This window comes from Vidua chalybeata, chromosome 16 (genome assembly GCF_026979565.1).
Source record: "Vidua chalybeata isolate OUT-0048 chromosome 16, bVidCha1 merged haplotype, whole genome shotgun sequence".
In the NCBI taxonomy this organism is placed as follows: Eukaryota; Metazoa; Chordata; class Aves; order Passeriformes; family Viduidae; genus Vidua; species Vidua chalybeata.
The window spans coordinates 2489756-2513165 of NC_071545.1; the positions used below are offsets into that span (position 1 = coordinate 2489756).

At 42.3% G+C, this 23410-nt stretch overlaps 1 protein-coding gene across 7 annotated transcripts in view; it reads left to right on the plus strand.

The window, feature by feature from the left end:
* Positions 1-23410, plus strand: part of CREBBP (CREB binding protein) — a 96157-nt gene that overhangs the window by 68553 nt on the left and 4194 nt on the right. For 5 of the 7 annotated variants that reach the window (XM_053957252.1, XM_053957258.1, XM_053957253.1 and 2 more), the window contains 14 exons: positions 2220-2338; positions 2507-2746; positions 3221-3309; positions 8113-8223; positions 8917-8973; positions 10172-10249; positions 10727-10794; positions 14910-15060; positions 15816-15962; positions 16850-16963; positions 17367-17532; positions 18474-18641; positions 21720-21881; positions 22138-22419. In XM_053957252.1, coding sequence (XP_053813227.1) covers positions 2220-2338; positions 2507-2746; positions 3221-3309; positions 8113-8223; positions 8917-8973; positions 10172-10249; positions 10727-10794; positions 14910-15060; positions 15816-15962; positions 16850-16963; positions 17367-17532; positions 18474-18641; positions 21720-21881; positions 22138-22419 — 1952 coding nt within the window. The remainder of the gene's footprint in view (positions 1-2219; positions 2339-2506; positions 2747-3220; positions 3310-8112; positions 8224-8916; positions 8974-10171; positions 10250-10726; positions 10795-14909; positions 15061-15815; positions 15963-16849; positions 16964-17366; positions 17533-18473; positions 18642-21719; positions 21882-22137; positions 22420-23410) is intronic. The other 2 variants (XM_053957256.1, XM_053957254.1) reach the window with 1 other exon arrangement.

The following is a 23410-nucleotide window of genomic DNA, read 5'->3' on the forward strand; positions in this document are numbered from 1 at the left end:
TTGCCTCTTTTTGCAAATCTAACATGAAGAACAAGAAAGGGAGGTCATGGTTCCTTGCCTTTCAGTCTCAGAAAACCCACTATAATACTCATTTGGGCAGCTCCTGTCTCCTTGTTGGTGGCAGCTTTAGTTTGACCTTGAAGATGAGTTTTACTGGTTTCTTCACTTCTTTGTGAGGCATAATGGAAAACTTGCAGGAGCTGGGGTTTGAGGTGTGTTTGTGTGTGTTTGTCCTTGTAATTTTGAAAATGTCTTATCTTCCTTTATGAATTTTCTTCTTAGTAATCATAAGCAGACTTGCCTCTGAAAGAAGGAAAAAAATGAAAAAGGTAGCATTGTACTGTTCTTTGGTAGGCTATACGTCATCGTGAGTCAGGCAAAGATCCCATTTTCTTTTTACCACCCACACACCCAAGACAAAATGGGATAACTGGATGCCAGCTCCTTGCAAAGGTCTTCAAGCTACTGGAGGAGAACTGAGAGCATTTAATTTTGGAAAAACGAGAGTGGGAAAAACAAAACTTCCTTGTAAAATCCATGTACAGGGAGATGCTATGATCAAATGTGCTGGTATTAGTCATAGTCCTTAGAGGCAGAGCAGCTGAAGATGAAGGCAACTTTTCTTTGTGTTTTTAGGTAAAGTAATAAATTGAAATAACAACTGGATTTTCATTTTGTTTTTGTTTTTTTTTTTTAACTTCAAAATGAAAGTGGGTTATAAACTTTCTCTGTAAAGATAATTAGGCTTTAAGGAACTTGGCAAAAGTCACACTGGATCTCTATAGTTTGAGTTTAAAATAAGATTGGATTTACTTTGAAAGATACTGTAGCTTAGTGGTATGTTATTATAGGAGAAAATTCTAAAAGCAGTGTCAAGCAGATAGTCAGAATAGATTATTGAAAGGTACTTTTTGACCTTTACATTTCATTAAATGAAATAATTCAGATTATCACATTATGAACTATCTGAATCAGAGCAGTAGGGAATACTGTTCCTCATTAATGGAATTTAATATTTATTTCTATTCTTGAGGATCCCATAATATAATGTGCAAGAGTTGTTTATAAAACTTTGGAAGTCTGTAGTAGGGAGAAGTGCCTGCATGTATGGTATTGATGAATATGGAAGAGAATTGCCATTTTGTTGGGAGTGGGATTGTGGCAACAGCTGAAATGATCATACAGCCAATGGAGTAGTGTCGGCTTAATTTGTCTTCCCTTTTTTTTTGTGTGTGTGTACTCTTTAAAATCATAGATTTTGATCTAGATGTCCCAAAAAGCAATTTATATCATTCCAAAATACCATTTGAGTGAGAAAAGCAGTGATCAGCCTCAAAGGGGTCACTGAACCCTGTTGATTCAAGTGCTTTTAGCAGAATTAATTGCTCCATTTTATTGGTATTGTTCTCATTTCATCCAGGTAGATAAATATTAGATGCCATCCTGCTTTCCTTAGTTGTCTTTTTTTCTCAATGATAGGCATTCTTCCCTATTTAAAGACACTGTTCCTAAGGAAATAAATGTAATTACACTGCTGAGATGTTCAAAGAGCTCTCCAAGTTATCATTATTTTTCAGAAAATGTATTGCCTTTTTTTGTCCTTGTCAGCCACTCCTGAAAGAATCATGGCTGTTGCCATGCCACTGTTGCCAAGTGGTGCCATAGAAATCTGGAAGTATTAACACTTTCAAAATCAATTAACGATCCATCAGACCAGGACTGTTTGTACACCGTGGCCAGGAAAATTCCTGTGCCAGCTCTCAGGACATCTGGTCACTCTCTGTAGAGCTGGCTCCTCACCCCTGCCCAGTGCAGTGGGGTTTGCTGGAGGAGTCTTGGCTTGGAAATAGCGAGCAAGGTTAGAAGGGAGGGAGGGAAAATTATGCTCAGTCTCTCCTTTGAGGAGAAGAGGTTCATTCATGTTGAAACAATTGATTTAATTTGATTCTGTATAAGTTTAGAGGTTTTTTTTAATGCTCCAGAATATGTATCATCATGGGCTAGAATTGTTCCCATATCCCCGTTTTGGGAATATCACCTGCTGTGATCTGAGTAAATACAAGGCTGTGTTTGCCTCTTGTAAGTGAGGTTTTGCCTCTGATCAGGAAAGCCCTTTGCCGAATTTTAGTTAATGTATTTCTTTGGGGTTTTTTGGGGGGAGTCAAGAGATTAGGAAACGAGGAGGGCAATTTTCTAACCTTTCTGACTTCCATTACCAGTTTTCAAGCCCGAGGAGCTGCGCCAGGCTCTCATGCCCACCCTGGAAGCTTTGTACCGGCAGGACCCAGAGTCCCTTCCTTTCAGACAGCCTGTGGATCCCCAGCTTTTAGGGATTCCGGTGAGTTGGCATTACAAAAAAAAACCTATAAAAATATTCTCCTATTTTATTTATTTTTAATTTTTTTTTTACGATTCTATTATTTTATCTTTGCTCAGGTAAACATTTTACCTTTTTTCAACATCTTGAAAAACCTCTTAAAAATGAAGGCTTTTGGTGTTTTTACAGGATTATTTTGACATTGTGAAGAATCCCATGGATCTCTCGACCATCAAGCGCAAGCTGGACACGGGGCAGTACCAGGAGCCCTGGCAGTACGTGGATGATGTGTGGCTGATGTTCAACAACGCCTGGCTCTACAACCGCAAGACTTCCCGGGTCTACAAGTTTTGCACTAAGCTGGCAGAGGTGTTTGAGCAGGAGATTGACCCAGTCATGCAGTCCCTGGGCTACTGCTGCGGGCGCAAGGTGGGTGTCCCAGTGTCCCAGGGGCTGTTCTTCCCAACAGCCCAGCTGGAGTCAGCACACAAAGCTCCAGCTTGGGGGGATTTGTTTTTAAAGTAGAAATACCGAATGGAAGGGCTGCAAAAAGTTTGGCTTTGTTATAAATACAGTCAGAGCGGAGAAGGTTGATAGCAGCTCTGCCCTTCTGTTATTATTGTTGTGTTTTTATCCCTCAGGGGACGCCTTCTTTAGTTATAAGTAATATTAAAATGCTTCCCTGGTTTCCCATGTCCATAAAGCAGAGGTGAAAGGTCAGCTGCTTTTAGAGTTAATGATTGTCACCAGATTGAGAGGGCTGTGCTGGTACATTGAAAATAGCTGGAAAAGTGTGGTGGCCATGGCAGTGTCCTCTGATACCCACAAACATCAGGTTTGCTTTATAGATCCCTGCTGGACAAAATCCCCCATTTAAAGCTGCTTTTCTCCCTTGTTTTGCAGTATGAGTTCTCTCCCCAGACCTTGTGCTGCTATGGCAAGCAGCTGTGTACTATTCCCCGGGACGCTGCCTACTACAGCTACCAGAACAGGTAAGTCCTTGAATCCAGGATTTTCCCCTGAATCAGGAAGTGAGAGTTTTTTTGAGTTCTCTGCACACACAGAGGACGAGGAGGATTTTTAACTTTTACTTTCCTTTGTCAGCTAAGTCAGGGAAAAGTTCTTTTTTTATCTTTCCACGCTGTCCTTTTGCAGATGACTCTTTGTTTTTCTGTGCTGCAGTGTGAGGCACTCTGTTCCTCAGTGCTTGCTCTTAGCCAGGCTGTCCCATGCAATGCTTCAGTGCAGGTCAAGTTGTCCATGTTTTCCATAAAATAAGGAGCAGGGCTTGCTGGAGGGAGAAGGGCAGGACTTCAAAAAGGCACTGGGAAATCCTGTTACCTTGTTCTAGGAGAATTGTGAAAATATGCAGGTTTCTTTATAAGTTAGTGCCAGAATTTGCCAAGTAAAGGGTACAGTGATTGATTGCAAGACTTATGTTTCCCCTTCCTAGTCAGTGCTTAATTACATTTAAATTAGCTTGGAAATAGCATTAAAAACTACACAGAGGCTCCGTAAGAAGCTGTGAAAATTAATTTTTTTTCTTATTTTTAATTAATATTAGGACTTGGTGTTTCTATTATTATTAATAAATAATTGTTAGATGAATTTTCCATTTAATGCTTAAATCACCGGTGTTAAAATCACAAAGCAAACTCAAAACTTGGCTTTAATTTTGATTTCTTAGATGATGTGTGTCTCCCCCCCCAAATAAAACACACAATACAAATGGGCTGAGACAAAAGCTTCATTTTAAATAGGAAAAGGAAGTTATGAATTGCTTTCCAGAGGCTTGGCAGCCTCTAAGCCTTGCCAGCTGTGAAGTCACAGAACCAATTCAGACTTCCAGCACTTGCATTTCATCTTTCTGGGTCTTCCCTTCTCTCCAAACATGCTCTTGGGAAGCTCTCAGCCTATTGAGCCCCACGCTGGAGCAGCACAATGTGGGAGAGGAAAATGTGTCATCCCACCTTGTGTGGGGGGCCTTGGGTGGCCTTTGGGAGGCAGAAAGTATTGACAGGCAGGAACAAATTCATGAGCTTTCATTAAAGGTTTTATAGAGCCACTGTGGACTCTGAAAAGTCAGGCTGAAGAGAAATAAAGCAATTAAAATGTATTTAAAGAGACACTTTAGTACGTTCAATGGGGAAAAATAACCCTTACCCTTAAATGCTGGTAAAATTTAAAATGCTTTTCATGTTATGCATTCTGTATTTGGAAAAAATAGTAACTTCAGATTGAATTGAAGAAGGGCTCATTCTTCTTTCAAAACTGCCTTCTCAGTTTAAGTTTGTGTTAAAATATTTGGATAATTCTATGGAAGGCAATGTTGATCACTAGCAAGAAGTCCAGGGTGAGTGGAACAGAGGGTTCCTCTGCACTGGGGCTGTAATATTCCACTTTTCTGCCCATTATAAACATGAAAGTCCATTTAAGTCATATTTTTCTGCTCATCCAGTTGCCTTGAGAAGGGGGTAGGTGCTTTGTGGTGGGGTTGTGTTCAGGAGGAGTGTGAGGTTTTCTGTTTCAGGCCCACTAAATGCAGTGATGAATGATTGGGGCTTTTCAAAAGGTATTTCTAAAGATTAATCACCATATTGTTAAGTAATAGTCCATTTTGCATAGAAAGCCCCTGTTCATCAGCTTTAAACCTCTCAAATTTCCTGGGACAGAGATCTTCAAATCTTAGCTGTTCTTAACAAGTAATCAAGTGAAAAACAAATTCCATGCTTCCAGCAGATCTTTAATTGGTCAAATGTTATTGAATTTTCCATGTACAGAACAGGCAAAATGCAGTATGCACCTAAAGTCCAGTGTACCACACAACTAAATTACAACTAAGAATATTTAGGCACCATTGAATAAATGAACACAGGCACCACAGTTCAATCATTAGGTTAATTATTTGGTACAGAACTGTTCAGATGCCACAATAAGGCAGAAATTTAGCTTGAAGTGTTCAGAAAAGGTGCTGCATGTGTGAATATTCAGTTGAGAAAACCAAGTGGTGTTTCAGGTCAGTACTGCCATCCAGTTATGAATTTAGAATTGCCTTTGCACTTAATTGCAGTTGGGAATTCACCTGTTCATGTGAGAGTGAGCATTTTCTGTACTTCGGTGTTGAACCATAATGTTGCTCTTTAATAAACAGGAGTCACCTGAACAGTCTGCATTTGAAAAGCTTTTCATGTTTGATGTCTTGCAATAAGTACATTCTTTGGGGTTTCTATGGCTGCTCTAACTACAATATTGAATGTTTTTTATGGGTTTTGCTGAATATTTGTGGTGACATGCAAAAGGCAGGTCTCTGTTTCTGAGGGTCCATATCCATAATAAGTTACAGCTGTTGCTTCACCTTGGTTGTTTTATGGACAAATGTTCATGATCTTTAGGTGATTCATTTTCACTGTACTTCAGTTTTTATTTCCTCATTTTAATATCATGGATTAAAGCTTAGAATGCTTTGAAAGCCCATAAGTTATTCTGAAAATGGATCAGAATTAACCTTTTCTGGGACTGTTTAAATGTAGCAAATTACTAATAGGAGCCTTGGCCATGGATTTTTCTGGCTTCACTCTCCTGTATTTGGGTCCTCCTGACTTTCAGTCCTTCCCAATCTGACTCTTAAAATGATGAGCAGCTGTGTTAGTAAGGAAAATAGTGGTGGGGGTTTTTAATTTAAGAAAAAGTTTAAAAGCACATTCTAGGAAAAAGAGAAATGAACGATATGTGAAAGGATGTAAACTTCTGAACCTCTTATGTTTGGATTTTTTTAAAAAATTATTAGATACTATGTTATCAGCTTAGGGATGGGGTGTGAGGGGCAAAGGAAGTCAGTGGAAATGAGATGTGCTGTGTCACTCCTGGAACCCTCCTCTCTAATAACCACAATGTATTTATCATCCCCAAAGATAACAAATTAGTGGAATACATTTGTTTTTCTCCTGGCCTCGCTCTGTTGCATTCTCAGCTCCCAAAGCCTGGTTTTCCTTGGGAGGGCCATGTGTTTAATGCCAGTGGAGCTGCCCTAGGAGGAGCTGGGTGCAGTTGAAGAGGGGTTAGGCTGGCAGTCCTGGCAGGTGACTGCATGGCAGTGCCAGTGGGGTTGGGTTAACTGGACCCAGCCCTTCCCCTGGGAGCCAGCCCCACTGCGCTCCTCCTGCCACAGCAGCTCCTGAGCTGTGCTCAGGGGACTTGGGGATGGCTCGTGGAGCATCTCCCCTGCCCAGGTGTGTCCCAGCAGGAATTCTGATCCATCCCATGCCATCAGTGCTTGCCAGTGCCTGTTGCTGTCTCCAGGCCAGCGCAGCCCGGGAGCTCTCTGGGACTGCAGCAGTTGAGGTGTCCGGGGTGGGGGTGAGGGGCCAGAGCTGCCCCATTGCTCAGGCTCCATCCTGGAGTTGTTGGTTCATTGTGACACTGAGTCCCCTTGGTGCCTCTGACACTCCCATCCCCACGGCTCTGGTGTCTGAGTACTAAACCTGCCTCGTTCTGTGCTGCCATCGCTGCTTCCACTCTCTCACTCTCCATAAAGCTCCTTTATTTTGATGATCCTTCGTGGCCTTCCTGCATTTTACAGCTGTGGCCTCTCTGTTACCTTTGTTCATGTGTGAATTCATATCCTTTCCAAACATTTAGCCTCCTTTTTTTTATTTATTTTTTTTATTTTAGTGACCCTGACAACTTTGGTTCCAGTTCATCTGAAACAAACAACCAAAAAAAAAAAAAAAAAACCCCAAAACCAAACAAAACAAAAACCCCACCAAACACCCCCACCCAAATCTATGTAACTTTGATGTTATTTTGTTTTTTTTTCAAATGCAGATTGTATTTTCATAGAGTTGTATTGCAGTTTACTCAGCTTGGTGTGGTAAACTGCAGAATTGTTTTTGCTGAGTATGGCTTGGATTGGCTCTTGGTCTGGTGACCAAAAATTGTACCTAGCCTTATGTTCAATTTGTAAAGTTTAATTAATGCCACATCTTTAATGTACCTGATAAATATATTGTATGTATGTACAATATTTCATGTTGTTCACATATATACATATATTGTATTTATATATATAAATGGCTGGAAACTCTGACCCATAATTGCATTTCTGTTAAATGTTTGTCTAGAGTATGGATTTGGTTTCATTTATATGAAAGAATGTTAGCTGAGCAATTGGTCACATTTAATCTTACAGTCAAATTTTGAATTTATTGTTTTTATAGATTTTTTTTCAATATCAAGTGTTTCTGCTTTTGCAGTTTTGACTCACAATCAGTAAATGCTTTCAGCATATTTCCTAATTACTTAAATCTGTAATAAATGTGTCCTTAAAGCTTGTTGACAGGCTCCTTTTTACCCAAAGGAAACTCGATCAGTCGCAAGCCTGGAATCAAAGAGTATTTTTTTTTTTCCCTGAGCGATGCAAATCAAATCCAAATTCTTAAATTTGAAGCCTGTACAAACGTAGCTCTTGGTGGCTACTGCACAAATCCTGCCCAGATCTGGGAAGTGAGGCCCAGCACTTGTTACGATGTGTGAAATGAGACCGAATGCTAATCTGTGCTTTGCCTTGGCTTTCTGCTCTGTGTTGTCTTGGTGTTTGCGTCTTACCTCTTACGTCTGTGCTGTTTGTTCCCTCCCCTGTTCTCTAATCCTGCCCTCCCCTCCCTCTGTGCCTCCTCATTGTCCACACTGACCCATCAATCAACCAACAACGTCCCCCCTTCCGTCGTGCTCCTGGTGATCTGCCCTGCCCTGGTTGGTGGCTCCGTGCTTGGGTGGCTGTGTTTGTGCTGGACCAGCTCACCCAAATATGGCCTTCTTGCTGACAGGTATCACTTCTGTGAGAAGTGTTTCACTGAAATCCAGGGGGAGAATGTCACCCTGGGTGATGACCCTTCCCAGCCTCAAACGTAAGTCTCTTCCTTTCCTCTGCATCCTGAATTTTGGAATGGGGCAGGGGGAGGGTGTCCTGGTTTGGGGGTAAAACCCAAACCCATGGGTGGTATCTGGGGGGAAATGCCTCATTTCTTCCTAGCAGGAGATTTCTAGGGACAGGATGAAGAGCTGGTGCTCTGTTGGGTCTGTTACTCTGCCCAGCACTGCTGCCCATTCCCGGGGTGCCAGACCCTGGGTAATGTGTTTGGGGAGCAGTGGAAGCTGTGTCAATAAATGTCAGTAATCCATCACCTTTTCTAATAGAAAACTTCCATCTAATTCTGATACCTCACCTTTTGAAGCAGAGCTCATGTTTCTAAAACCAAAGGCTTGCCTGTAACCTGGCCAGAAAAATCAGATTTGAGGCTTGCAAGCTGGTTTGGAAGGTGGCTGCTTTACTGACAATAGCTTCCCTTGTTCTTTATGATTTTAATTTTATGTGTAGACTTGGGTATCTCTTGCTTTTAATTTACACAGAAAGTGAAATGGGAAAAATATTTTCTGTAGCTTAAAATACAATGAACTGAATTGCTTGCTCTGACCAGAAAATAAATACTGAGGTGCTTTCTTCAGACTTGAGGTTTGCTGCAATTCAGCAAAGCATGATATTGTCTGAGCCTCTGATGTGAGGGTGCTACTGAGTTTTCATATTAACTCTTTGTCTCTAGAACCATCTCTAAGGATCAGTTTGAAAAGAAGAAAAACGATACCCTGGATCCAGAGCCGTAAGTACCAGGCTGTTGTTTTCCTTCCCAAAATCTCACTGCTTCCACTTGTCCTTGAGCCAGCAGGGCAGAAATGGGGCAGAGAGTAAAGAACTCTTCTGTTCCCCCTTCCCTGCCCAAACAGACTGCAGAATCTTTCCCTAAAATTCATGGCACAGCACCCAGAGTTGATGTCTGGTTTGATACCCCAGAGGAACACGGGAGCCTGTTCCACAGACAGTTCCTGGTTCTGTAATTTGGGTAATTCCAAGGGTGTGCCAGGCTGGGAATGGCCCTCCCTCCTCCAGAGCCTTTCACCCTGGGCTCTGCCTTCCTGGGGCACTTCTGCATTTTCCCCTTGTGGTTCTAAAGCACATTTTTCTCTTCCCTGAGTGCTGAGCCCACCCAAAGGCCAAGGTACCCTGTGTTACCTTGGGATGTTGAGGGGATGCCCAGCTGAACTGGGGCTGCTTTCCCTGCAGTGGGATTTTATCATCCTGCTCCACGCTCTCTGGCAGCTTGAGGCACAACACATTTTGATTGCTTTGCTTATCTTTGCAAATTCTAAACAGAGCTCCTCCCCAGGCCTGGAAGGCTGGACTGAGACAGACCCAAGTGCATTTGGCTTCTTAACTCTGGACTGGGAAAACCTCTAACAGTTTTCCCATCCAAAAAAAGAAATCTGACATACAATTTTTTGACCAGAAAACAATAGATAAAAGCAAGATTACAGCCGAGCCATGCAGGCAAAGACAAGTTAATACATGTTTTTTTGGCAGGGTGGTTCATGAATGACTAGTTCTTACCTTTACAGTAAGTTGAGCAACCATTTATTCAGCTTGTGGTTGTTGCAGCAATTCAGAATTAAATCTGTGGAGGTATTGTTGAAGATTCTGTGAAACTGGGATTCTGCTTAGAAGAGGATAGAAAAGATCCAGAAAAAGTTGTGCATGACAGCCCATTTCAGATTTTTAAATTAAACCAGCACATTTTGCAATTTATATATAGGTATAGATATATATGTATAACTTGCACAAGGATTGATAGATGTACATCTGCATCTATTCTGAGTATTTTTTTTAAACTTAGATGTAAATTGGACCTGATGAAATTGATTCAGTTCTTAGCAGAGGATTGGCAACTCCTTCTTTCATTCTGAATTCTGGAAAATTACTTACCTAACACCAAAGGTAATTTGCTACTGGTTTTTTCTCTTCAGGTTTGTTGACTGCAAAGAATGTGGTCGGAAGATGCACCAGATTTGTGTGTTACATTATGATATTATTTGGCCCTCAGGGTAAGAGATGTTTGTTAGTTTTTTACCTCTTGTATAATGAGACCAATGTAGTTTATGTAATTAAAGACTTTCTACCTTTGTTCTTTAATATGTGGGCACAGCCTTTTAAAGAACTGGGGACAAAACATTTCTAAATAAAATTTTTTGTGTTTGGAGTCTTATTTCAGTATACTCAGATGAAAATGTGTACATTCATCCACACAGATTTGTGTGGTTTCTTTCTAACTCTTAAATAAGGGCAGCTGGCTGGAGGGGAATTTGTGTGCACAGAACACAAATGCAGGTGTAACTGCTTGGCAGAGTTAAACCAGCTCATAAAAGCTTTAAATCCCTCAAAAATTGAGTGAAATAAGCTGTTCAAAGCCAGAGAAAAATATATTGTACTCTGACATTTAAATTACATGTTCAAACATTGGGCTTAAGCTCACCAATAATGGTTTATGCTAAATTTTTGGCTTTTCTTTTTTTCCTCAATAGGTTTGTCTGTGATAATTGTCTGAAGAAAACTGGTAGAACACGCAAAGAAAACAAATTCAGTGCTAAAAGTGAGTTTGCTATTTCTGTTTTTATCTTCATCTTCTCCCTGCCACCCTAATGGGTTTTTGATTGAGACTTTGTGTTGTCATGACAGACAGCACAGGAACATTTGCAAAATGGGGAGCAGCATAGCCCGAGGCTGTCAGAATTTTAATCAACATTTGAAAGCCCTGCTGTTTACCTGTTTGTGGTCAGTCTTTTTGCTGCTTGGTGTGTTTGACATCCTTGTCATTGTTTTCTAGGGTTAAAAAGCAGAAAGGGACTAATAGAACAGGAGCACAGGGCTGTGTGTGCTTCACTGGCTGCATTCAGCCAGGTCTCCATGTAGTGTTGGAGCTGTAGTGACATGATTGTCACCTCTGTGCCCTTCCCATAACCTGTAGGAACCAACTGTGCTGCAGTGCAGGTGCTGCTGCCAAGTACCAAAGTGTGGGAAGAGCTTTTCTTGCCTCCAGACCAGTGGTGGGGTAAGAACTGAGTCACTCATTGCACTGGGTGCTCTTGGCAGTAACCATTGCCATGGTCTTGTAGAAATAGGCACTGAAGAGAGGGCCAGGGGATGCCAGGTCAGGTTGTCTGAGTCTCCAGAATCCTTACACAGGGTTCTCTGCAGGCATCTGGCATCAGGGAACATAACTGGGACATTTTTATTCATGCAGATCATGGGGCAAGAGAAGGGGTTCATGTTGGAAATGCAGAGTCAGTGCAGAGGGCAGAAAAATAAAGTGAGTGTAGACAGCAGGGGGGTGATTCAGGCACGTGAACAAGCAGAACTTGCAGGGACATTTCATTCCTCCCTTGATCCTTTGATCCCTTCCTTAAATTACCTTAGACGTTCTGAGCATTACTGGGTGATGTTGTGCCTCCACAAGCCTGAAACTTCCAAGTTGGGATAAAGGCAAGGTTTTGCATTAAAAATGTGACTTGTTGAGAAGTTGCTGTGTGGTTGATTGTGTAACAGGAGATGTGAAGGGGGTAATTTGCAGATGATGATGTTGTGTGAGGCATGGTGGGTTCCAGCAGTCAGAACAGTCTCTGGAGTAACCTGATGCACTCAAGAGAGTTTTGTTAAAGAGGCCTAAATTAGTCTCATTAAAGACAGATTAAAATTGGAGGAGAACATTAATAAAATGATTAAATCCAGCTGTAGTGGTAGACACCCATTTTAAATGGATGTCTGTTCTATGCTGGCTTTACAGTGTGTATTGATGTAAATTTCCTTAAAATAAGTGTGTGATTCCCTGGATGTCTGCAGTTGTTCTGTGGCTCTGGTTAAAGTTTGAGTAACCAGCCACATAGTTCAAGGTAACTATTCTGTTTTAGACAGGGAAATAATGGTGCTTTTTTTCCCTTTCCTCCCTGTCCCTCTCCTTTCCCTGCTGTTTGGCTCTTGTCTTTCTCCCCTGGGGATCTGAGTCCTGCTGCCTGCTGTAACCCACTGGTGAGCTCAGCTCTGGAGATCAGCTTTCTTCAACAGTGCTCTGGTGGGGATGCAAGAGCAGGGAAGGGAAAGGAAAGTCTGCTCTTGTCATCAAAACCTTGGTCTTGCTGCTGACCTGAAAACAAACTTAAGCAGTGCGAGTTTAAACGTGAACATGCTCCCTCTTCTTAAAAAAACATTTGCTGCCAAAGTTGCCATCAATATTTCTCCACTCTTTCAAGCATGATGGCACAACTGCTGATAACCAAGACAGCACATCCCTCAGCTCTTGTGGAACATTCATGTTCCTAATGTATAGTGAGTAAAATTGGTTATCTTAACTGATAGCCTGGCAGATAGAACCAGTGTGCAGCTGGGTTCTGCTGGAAAACCCTGAACTTCTGAAGTATTTATTTTGCTAAGAAAATCTACAAATATTACTTCACCAGTAGCCAGTGCAGAGAGGTTCAAAGACAAAAGATATCCTGACAAATAAGTCACCCAAAGTAGTTTCCTGACAAGAAGTCACAATAGCCACAGGAGTTGGAGTTTCTTCCTCTCTGTCCAATTACTCATCCACTAACAAAGGTCTGCCTGTTGCTGCTGTCACTGACCTGTGCTGGAGGTTTCTCCTCAGCAGTTTGGATGCCTTTTTCCAGGTTTGCACTGCAGTTTTCACTGAGCTTTGAGCTTTTATTAGAGGTGCATATGTGAGAACCGTCCAAGAACCAAAATCCAACTGCTTTCTAAAACAGCTTTCACTCACATTCTAGGAGATCAAATATGCAACTTTTAGATTCTTTTCTTACAGCACATGTAATTTTAATGCTGCCTATTTCTTTTATCTCCTTACCTGGTCTTTTTGGGTTTGTTGGTTTCCAAGCTTTAATGCATTGCAGCATAAGGTTGCTTAGCATTGGGAAGATGAAAAGATGAAAACACAACAAGACAGTAGAGTTAACTCCAGTGGCCTTCTGAAAATCTTCCCACTCATCAGCTGAAATGGAGCCCTTTCTTCTTTTTCTGTTTGTCTTCAGAGAAATCAACAGAACAAAACAACTCCCTCATAAAGGATATTGTGAATTGCCTTTAGAGTCATCTCCCTGCTGTTACATATGGAAAGACCAATACAGTGTGTTGGAATTGGTAAAGGGCATGGTGTTTGTACTTCAACCTGCCTTTAAATTTCATTTTTTTAATTCAAATTATATATTATTCCCAGGTAAATGATATTTAGACTGTGTTGTGCTGGTTATGACCACAGAATCTCACTGGACAAGGGGACAAGCTAAAAGATGTAAATCAAGATTGCTACCTTTGGCAATCTCTGTAAACTGATTGTAATTAAACTGCCAGAGAGCAGGGTTAATGGGGATATTGGGAAGGAATTCTTCCCTGGCAGGGTGGGCAGGCCCTGGCACAGGGTGCCCAGAGCAGCTGTGGCTGCCCCTGGGTCCCTGGAAGTGTCCAAGGCCAGGTTGGACAGGGCTTGGAGCAGTCTGAGATAGTGGAAGGTGTCCCTGCCCCTGGCAGGGGGTGGGACTGGATGAGCTTTAAGGTCCCTTCCAACCCAAACCATCCCATGATTTTATAAAATAAAATTTTAAGTGTATAAATCCTTTAGAAAGTGAGAGAGTCCTTTGAGTATATGTGAGATTTTCCCCCAGTATTGGAGCCTGAAGGAATTTCTAGCACAGATATTTCACTGCAGAATTCTATGTGCAGGCTCAGAGTCAGGGAGGAACCAAGGACCTTGTGTCAGAAGCCAAATATCAACTGAAAAATCAAGTAATAGAGAGCAAAAATTAAATGTATTTTATTAAAATTATCATCTGTAGATTACACCATCACTTTGGAAAAGATAGCAGATTGACCATAAAGTGAAGTAGAAATATCAGTGGTAAAATAAGTACAGCAGGATAAGAGAAATAGTCATAAATCTTCAAGTCAAAACAGTGGGGTCCTTCTGCTTTCTTAATTTAACCCAAAGTCATCATGATTTCTGTAATTTGTTGTGGATTTATTTGAAAACCATCACATCCTGTATGAGCACAAACCCAGCTCTCCCCACAAAAGCCAGTTGTGAATGTAAAGATGGAGTGAGGGCATCTGGACAATCTGTGGACTTGAACTCCCCAAGACCTCCATCTCCGGGCAGGAACTATTTAACCTTGATGTGCAGATTGCTGCAACTGCAGTCCAAAAGCTCTCTTGAAAAGAAAAGCAAAAGCAATGAAATCTCCATTGAAGTCAAAAGACTTTTCATTTCTGTTGATTTGCTTTGCTTCGCTTGAAAAGGTGTGGCATGGAGCCAGATCTGTGAAGTGATGTAATCTCTGTCAAGCAGCCAGAGTGGGGTTGGGAGGAGAAAACATTTGCAGGGTTCATAAAATAAGGCTGAAATTGAAAAATGCTACGTAAAGCTGCCTTTGTTAGTTCACTTACAGGGTAATTGTGCCACTCCAGTGGGTTCAGCTGCCATGATGGGGTGTGGAAAGCAGGGGGGGTTTGCTTCTGGGGAAAAGCAGGGATGGGTTTGCATAAATCAAACCATCCAGTTTTCATATGGAGGTAAAACAAAAGGGAAAAACCTGCTTCCATCCAGAGGAGGAAGCTGAAGGAGCTCTCGAGCACAGCACCAGCCTGAGCTGAGCAGCTCCAATGTCAACATTTCCATGGTGGTGTTCTCCCCTTCCCTTGCAGGGCTGCAGACCACACGTTTAGGGAACCATTTGGAGGACAGAGTGAACAAATTCCTGCGGCGTCAGAACCATCCTGAGGCTGGAGAGGTCTTTGTCAGAGTGGTAGCAAGTTCAGATAAGACAGTAGAAGTTAAACCAGGAATGAAATCCAGGTTAGTCCTGTTAATTATAACGAATGCACTCCTTTTTAATTTTATTTTGAAGCCTCCTTGCGGGGCTATTGTAAAATTGTGCCAATTTGCACCTTAATGCCTTGGCACATTTTTGAAATTTGGGCATGTTTAGGATTATGAAAGGTTAAAAAATGTAGAGGAAGTGACTGTTTTGGGGGCAGTGGGAACATCCTTGCTTATAATACTGGGACTTTGTGTCACTACATCTTGAGTGTGACCACATTTTGGTTACCGAATTCATAGTTTAGTTTGGAGCAGTTGCTGAGATTCTGTTCCTTACTCTTCCTTCATTTTGTTGTGTTTTTAGAAACACTTCAGCTTTCTGGAGTAATTTTTAATATGTTTCATTATAAATGAAAATATTAAAAGCTTTATTCTGTTAAGTATTTTGGGTTAAATTCATAAAAACTGTGTTTATGTGACATCGCTTCATACTAATGCATCACATTTTCTGCTCTGTAGCCTATTTAAAGGCTTGTGGTCTCTGAGGATATTCATGTACTCAATGCTGGCCTGTTGAGCCCTGTGTTCTATATGGAAAGTCTTTCCATGAATTTACAGGAACAGGACTCCCTGTTTTACTACAGCTCTGCTCTGATCCCATTTAACTCCTGCCTAAAAACGTTCCTTAGGAGTTAAAAATAAGGTTGACAATAATCCCCTCGTTCTGGTAGGACACTGCTTTAATAATTGGCATTTGTTTGGGTTTTCTCTCCTGCTGCCCTTTCCTGCAGATTTGTGGACTCTGGTGAGATGTCAGAATCCTTCCCTTACCGTACCAAAGCTCTGTTTGCGTTTGAGGAGATCGACGGGGTGGACGTGTGCTTCTTTGGGATGCACGTGCAGGAGTACGGCTCGGACTGCCCCCCTCCCAACACCAGGTACCCTCCTTGGGCATCTTCCCAGACCCCCTGGACAGTCACTGCAGACACATTTGGGACATGCATTTCAGTTCTGGCCCACAAATCTGTCCTGCTGTAGGACTGCAGATGACTTTGAAGGGAAAGACAAATATCAAAAATGTAATTTAGTAGGATAAATACCTATCCTAATTATCAACTGACACAACCTCCTATATCCACCAGAACAATAAATTTAAAAAAAATTACAAAATCTACAGTTATAACAAACAAAAATGTTACATTTTTTGGATTCTGCTTATAATTTTGCCTCTCGATGTGTATTCTTGCTGTCTAAAGAAATACAGCCCTTCTTTTGCTTTTGAGGACTGTTTACACCATGTTAAGATGCTTGAATATGCATTAAAACACCATCAGCATTTATTTGTCTTTCTGCATGTTTGTCTGTGGCAAGCACATTTCTCTCTCAGGGTTTTTCATAGAGGTGCACAGAGAGAAAGAAAGAGAAAACAATTTCTATTTCTGCTCTTTGTTTTTCCCATGTGGAATGTGTTTGGAGAATTGTTTACCTGGGGTGATTGCTGGATTGGATTCTGGTGAGGATTGTTTGATTCTGGTGGCCAATCCAATCCACCTGTGGCTGGACTCTTGAGAACAGGGTCACAAGTTGTAAGGTAGTTAGATTTGGTAGTTAGAAAAGCAGGTGTGTAGTTTTAGTATCTTCCTTTATACAGTATATTAATGTATTATAGCATAGTTATAATAAAGAAATCATTCAGCCTTCTGACCTGGAGTTGGACATCAGCATTTCTTCTCACTGGGTTTACCTGCATTTTACAATATTTGTCTAGTGCAGAAGTGAGCTGTCAGTAAAAAGCAGCCCTGAGGGTGTCCCTCTCTCCCTGCAGGCGTGTGTACATCTCCTACCTTGACAGCATTCACTTCTTCCGGCCCCGCTGCCTCCGAACCGCCGTGTACCACGAGATCCTCATCGGCTACCTGGAGTACGTGAAGAAACTCGGGTGAGTGAGAGCTTGGCAAGCAAAGAAATCTGGGTCTTCAGTGGTTTTTCACTTGGGGTGGTCTCTGTTTCCTTCTGACCTCTCTGAGATGTGTGGAGCGAGCGTCTCTTCTGCAGTGGAGAGAGAAACTGGGATTTTGTCACTAAGGTGGTTTTTATTGTTGGGGTTCCTAAACTGACAGCACATCATTCATTTGGTCAGAGGTTCACTTGATGTTTAAGCTTCATTATTATATCCCTGACCTTATCCCTTGTCAAAATATGGGTTATTGCCTCAGCATCTTTGCTACAAAGAAAAAGATCTTAAAAATTTAAAAAAGAAAGCCAGAGGTCTGAATTTATAACTAGGTTTGAGTTAGTTTTCTGGTGGGAGTCACAGATGTTGTTTGTTGTGTGTGACACAGGTATGTGACAGGGCACATCTGGGCCTGTCCCCCCAGTGAAGGAGATGATTACATCTTTCATTGCCACCCACCTGACCAGAAAATACCCAAACCCAAACGTTTGCAAGAATGGTATAAGAAGATGCTGGACAAGGCATTTGCTGAGAGAATTATTCACGACTACAAGGTTTGTTACTATTTGATTTCTGATTCCATTTTTATCGTGTTCTCAGTTGAAGGGAGCTACTATTGTTTTATATCACCTGAAAAGTGGAGTAATGTTGTACAAGGGGTTTATTCTCAACCAGAGTCTTCATTGTCATAGATTTTCTTGAAGTTCTGCCTTTCAGGCTGAGAATTCTTTAGGTTTGGTGTCTGCATGAAGGGAAATCTGCAAGAACCTGCCTTTGTGTATTTTTCTTTCACTGCATTTTCTAGGCAAGGAAATATGGAGCTTGTCAAGGTTTATGGAAGCTGTTTCTTTCTGGTGATTCTGGAGGAGCATGTGAAATGCTGGGCCCCACTAGTGTGAAATAAAAGAGCTCCTTATGACAAGAATGATTTTCATAACTGCAGAATATCACACATGTACCCAAGGAAATAAGTAGAAAGTGGCAAAGGGAGCATTTGCCACTCCTTTCATGCTAAAATGTACAAGAATTCCTTAATGGCAATGACAGTGCTGGGAAAAATGGATGTTTTGATGGCAAGTGACAATTCCTAAATGTGTAAAGTAGGAACAGCCCCTAACAAGCCTTGTCATCAGGTGGCAAAGAGCTGGGAAATCTGGGCCTCCTGATAAGGGGGTTTTGAAACCAGAGAGGGGTCAGTTGCATTTTCCAGGGATATCTTGGTATCTCCCATCATGTCAGGAGCATGAACTGATGGCGTGATGGGGTCAGGAAAGCCTCAGCACTGATCCTCAGATGGAACAGGGAGTGGGGCTGTGCCAGGATTGCCAGGCTGGGTCTGGAGCTGTCCCAGAAAAGGAGCCCTGGCAGGAGCAGCTCCTGGCTGTGGGTGAGGCCCAGCTGCTCAGTGAGGCTCTGGGCTGTCTCTGGTTCTCCTCTCTCTCTGCTAAGTGATCTTCATTTATTTATTCCTGCTCTGGTGTGATGTGTTCAACAGGACATCTTCAAACAAGCAACTGAGGACAGGCTGACCAGTGCCAAGGAGCTGCCTTACTTTGAAGGTGATTTCTGGCCTAATGTGCTGGAGGAAAGCATTAAGGAGCTGGAGCAGGAGGAGGAGGAGAGGAAGAAGGAAGAGAGCACTGCAGCTAGTGAAACAACAGAGGTGGGTTAGCTTTATGTGCCATGTTCTCCCTTAGCTCACAAAGCTGGTAATCAATGCTTTAATACAGAGAGGTCACATCAAATAAACTAGAAAAGATCATTTACAGCAGACATGAAATCAGGGGTCCCTTTAACTGCATTTCTGTTTTTCTTCTTGGTTAACATCTACTGATGGCTTGGTTTGTTGGTTTGGGTTTTTTTAACATACTCAGAAGTCACTTATGTCAGTTCAGCATCTCTCTTCTCAGAGAAATGTGTTAAGCTGCTTTTGCCACGCTACATTTGCTTGCAGTCATTTGGCTGAGCTTCTGGTTCACACCTTTGCAAAGCACCTCCAGCATTTGTGATTTGAAAGGTGCTGGATTTTTCAGAGCTGAATGAAATGTGGCTGTTATTTAAGCACAGGTACTTGTAGTCATTTGCAACAGTAAAGGGCTGAAATTTGAAAGTGTTTATTGCAGGCTTTGCGTTGGAGGGAAAAGTTGATCCTGATGGTGCTGTTCCTTCACCAACATTTTCTCTTTGTCTATAAAAACCAACCAAGCCAAAAAAAAAACCACAAAAAAAAACAACAACCAGGTTTTTCGGGGCCCTGGACAGAATGTCATCATTCATTTTTATTTCCATCTTGATTTTATCTGCAACGAAATGGTCTCAGCACTTTTATACTGTCCTTTTCACTTGAGATTTGCAGCAAGACACTTTGAAAATAAATGTTGTAGGAAAATCTGAAGTCCAATAGATTGAAGTAGAACCAAAAGTTTTACCTGGGGAAAGCCCCCTTGAAGCTTAGACTGTTTGCCTTCAGTCTGTGTTACATAGGATGGATGTGGAGGGATGGACCTTAATCCATCAATTTTGTGATGTCAGAAAGTTCCCTCTGTTAAACCTTAGCAGCTTTTCAAAGTTACTACAGTTTGTGGCTATGTTTTAATGGAACCACAAAGTTAACAGCTTTCACTTTGTTTCTTCTGAATGTGACTTTGAATGTTGAGATAGTTCAGCAAGCACTGCTGTATAAAAAGAAGTGGAAGGCAAGGCTTGGAATTAGGCAGCAGCTCTCTGTTGCTAACAGGATCACTTCCAGTAAATCAGGGAAAACAGTGGTGTGAGAATTTACTCTGCATCTAGGAGGGGGAATGAGGTGTTTGAAAAAGCCCAGAACAATTCACTGTGAGCTCAGACAAGTTGTGGCCTAAAATGAGACGATGCAGCCTTGGATGGGAACATCCCTGTGCTCCCCCTTAATGCCTGGTGCAGCAGCAGGGGGACACAACCTGCACCCAGCTTGCTGAGGTGTCATCCAAGCATGGCACAGTGGGGTCTTTGCCTCATGACTCAGGAGAAGGAGTAAATTTTAAAGTGTGATAACTTCCTCCAATCAGACACTTAAACTGGGTCACTTCATGGAGAAAACTGCCCAGCAATGGGGATCTCCATGGGTACAAGCAGCACATGGATCTTGGTACTGAAATGGCACAGAATCTCTCTTAAATTCTTTGTCCTAAATGTTGTGTATGTGAAGAGAAAGCTTCCTGCAAGTGAACATGTGCTGCAGGTATCAGTCAAAGGGGGAGTAAAGAGGTGGCAAATATTCAGAATTCTTGGCAAAGGTTCTGAAGGGGTGAGGCTCCCCCAGGAACCGTCCATCAGCATCTCTGGCTGATCTGGCTGAATGTCAGAATGAAATGGCACAAACACAGCCCTACAACTTCTTAAAACAGCTTGGAATACTTTGTACAGTTTGCCAAATATAAACTTGCAAAAGGTGGAGTAGAAAGAAAACTTAGACTTGGCTTGTTTGATAAGTTTTAGTCTGTTCTCCTTTTGGTGTTTAAACTTTAAGATCTCAGCTGGGCCTTTAGGACGTGGAGGCAAAGGAGCGCAGGCTCCAATTCCATCAGTGGAAGGAAACTTGGGGGCAGTCAAGGTGGGCACATAAAACAGGTCACTTCTCAGTCACTTCAAGTCACTTAGAGCTCTGTCTGGTTTCCCATAAAATAGCCTCATTTTAATTTCCAAACAGGTTTGGTCAGAAAATCCACAAAATTAGTTAGAGAGAACCCAGGAGTGGACAGGGAATTCCTGTCCAAGCCTAATTAATGGAATGGAAGGATGGCAGCAGTCTATAAATAGAATTGCTTTCTGCAGTTGGAATATTTTTGTTTTCCTGGAATAAATATGCCTGTGGACAAACCCTGTGTTTGCTTGTACATACTGTTCATGGAACTTGCTTGCGTATGTGTGTATATTTATATTTATATATATCCAAGTATTTCAGTAGCTTATTTTTAATTTTATGATGACCAAAATTCTAGAAGTTGGAGAGGGGTTTTTCCTGAGCCCTCCCTGCCGAGGGCTTGGGGTTTGATTTTTTAAGGACATGAGAACTCTAAAAGTTATTTCTGTTTTCCCAGGTCATCTAAATAGCATCATCTGCTATTTTTCACTCTCTTTACTTACATCTAACATTCAGTGTATGGCCTCTGTGGTCTGTGTTGTAACTTGGGCACAAGTGGAGGTTTTGGAGATTATTTTTTTGGGAGCTGCACATGCAGCTGGAAGTCAGCAGGATGGAGAATAATGTGTTTTGTTGGTTTCAGTTCAAATCCTGCATGTTCTTATCTGTGTCCTAGCCCTAAATCTGTTCAGTAAAAACAAGCATTAAATCAGAGCTCAAGCAAGTATGTGACACACCAAATGCACAGTAAAGCAAAGTACTGCACTCTTGGAATTTTAAGTCCATATTTTTTGTGTCATTTTATCATCAGCTGCAAGATCTAAAGCAGTGGAAGCTGAAGTACGACGTTGGAGAAGGAAAAACAATCAGTGTAAAATGGGAATTTTTTTAATGTATACGTACCTTAAAAGTTTATTTTTAAACAGTGTTTGGATTTGTTTGCCTGCCAATTTGGCTTTTGATTTTTCCTGGAAGATAGGATATATTTAACACAGGAGGGCTGATTTGCAGGCATTGGAACAAAGTTCTATTCCTGACAGCAGAAGTGTGTCACTGTGAGCCCAGTGAATGGGAGAGAGCTCTCCAAAGTGTAACATCTTTCCCGTGCCTTTATTGCAGGGGAGCCAGGGCGACAGCAAGAATGCCAAGAAAAAGAACAACAAAAAAACCAACAAGAATAAGAGCAGCATCAGCAGAGCTAACAAGAAGAAGCCCAGCATGCCAAACGTGTCCAATGACCTGTCTCAGAAGCTCTACGCCACCATGGAGAAGCATAAAGAGGTACTGTGGGAATCTGCTGTAAAAAGAGAAGGGTTTATTCCTGTAAATGCAGGCACAGTGATATTCAGAACTGAAAAACCAGGAAGAATAAACCCTGCGGTTGGGCTAGGAATGTTTCTGTTGCATAACAACATATTGGAAGAGATTAGCCCAAACGAAGTTAATTAGATAATGTTCTCACTGCAGAGAACACCAGCTCCTTCCTGCGACATTACCTGACCTCTTTGCCTTTTATTTCTTCCCCATTTACCTGCAGGTGTTTTTTGTGATTCATTTACATGCCGGGCCTGTGATTAACACTCTGCACCCCATTGTGGACCCGGATCCACTGCTGAGCTGTGACCTGATGGACGGGCGAGACGCCTTCCTCACCTTGGCCAGAGATAAGCACTGGGAGTTCTCCTCCCTGCGCCGCTCCAAGTGGTCCACGCTGTGCATGCTGGTGGAGCTGCACACCCAGGGGCAGGATCGCTTCGTCTACACCTGCAACGAGTGCAAGCACCACGTGGAGACCAGGTGGCATTGCACTGTCTGCGAGGTACGTGTGGGCATGGTGGCATTGCACTGTCTGCAAGGGATGGTGGCATTGCACTGTCTGAGGGATGGTGGCATTGCACTGACTGAGGGATGGTGGCATTGCACTGTCTGCAAGGGATGGTGGCATTGCACTGACTGAGGGATGGTGGCATTGCACTGACTGACATACGTGTGGGGCACCTCAGAACTTGGCCCTCTCTTGTCCTACAGCTGAGTCTGAAGGGGGTTTTTTGAATATTGCCCAAAGTTTCTCCAAATTAAGCCCATCCTGGTAAAGGGCTGCTAAGCCTTAAGGGGAGGTGACTGCCCTCACCTCCCCTTAGAGGGTAGAAGAGGTGGGTGCCTTTTCTTGTAGAATAAGTGACTTTAGTTGCTTGACATGGAAAGCACCAGTGCTCTGGAACAGCTCCTGCTGCATTGTTTATTCTGCTACTGCTCGTCAGCAAAGACAAGTTCTTTACTTAATTTTAAAGAATTATGGATCTTAGATTGGTTTAGGTTGGAAGAGGCCTCAAAGACCATCTTGTTCCACCCCTCTTCCATGGGCAGGGACACCTTCCACTAGCCCAGAGTGCTCAAATTTCAGGACGTGTGTTAGAGAGAGGTTATCCATGGGGCTGTACTGGTATGCTTGAGGCTTTTTGGAGGACTTGTGTTCACCTCTGGGTGTAGCTGAATAAAAGACATTTGAATAAGTGCAGCCTTGTTTTTACACCGCAAGTTATTGCCAGGTTTGTGGGGGAAGAGTCTTAATTAATCCCTCTGAGGAAAGCACTGAGCAGAGCTTCTTGAGGCGAGGCTGCAGGACATGGACTGGACACACGCAGGGAATTAGGTGGTGGAGGGAGGTAGGGCCTTTAGGCTGCCTCTGGTACCTCTGTGTAAGGGAGCGCCCTTCCTCCAGCCAAAAAAGGGACAGGGCAGCAAAAATGTGGGGGTGTTCAGGTAAGTGATTGTCTGTGTATGAAACTTGTTCTTGTTTAGAGATTTTT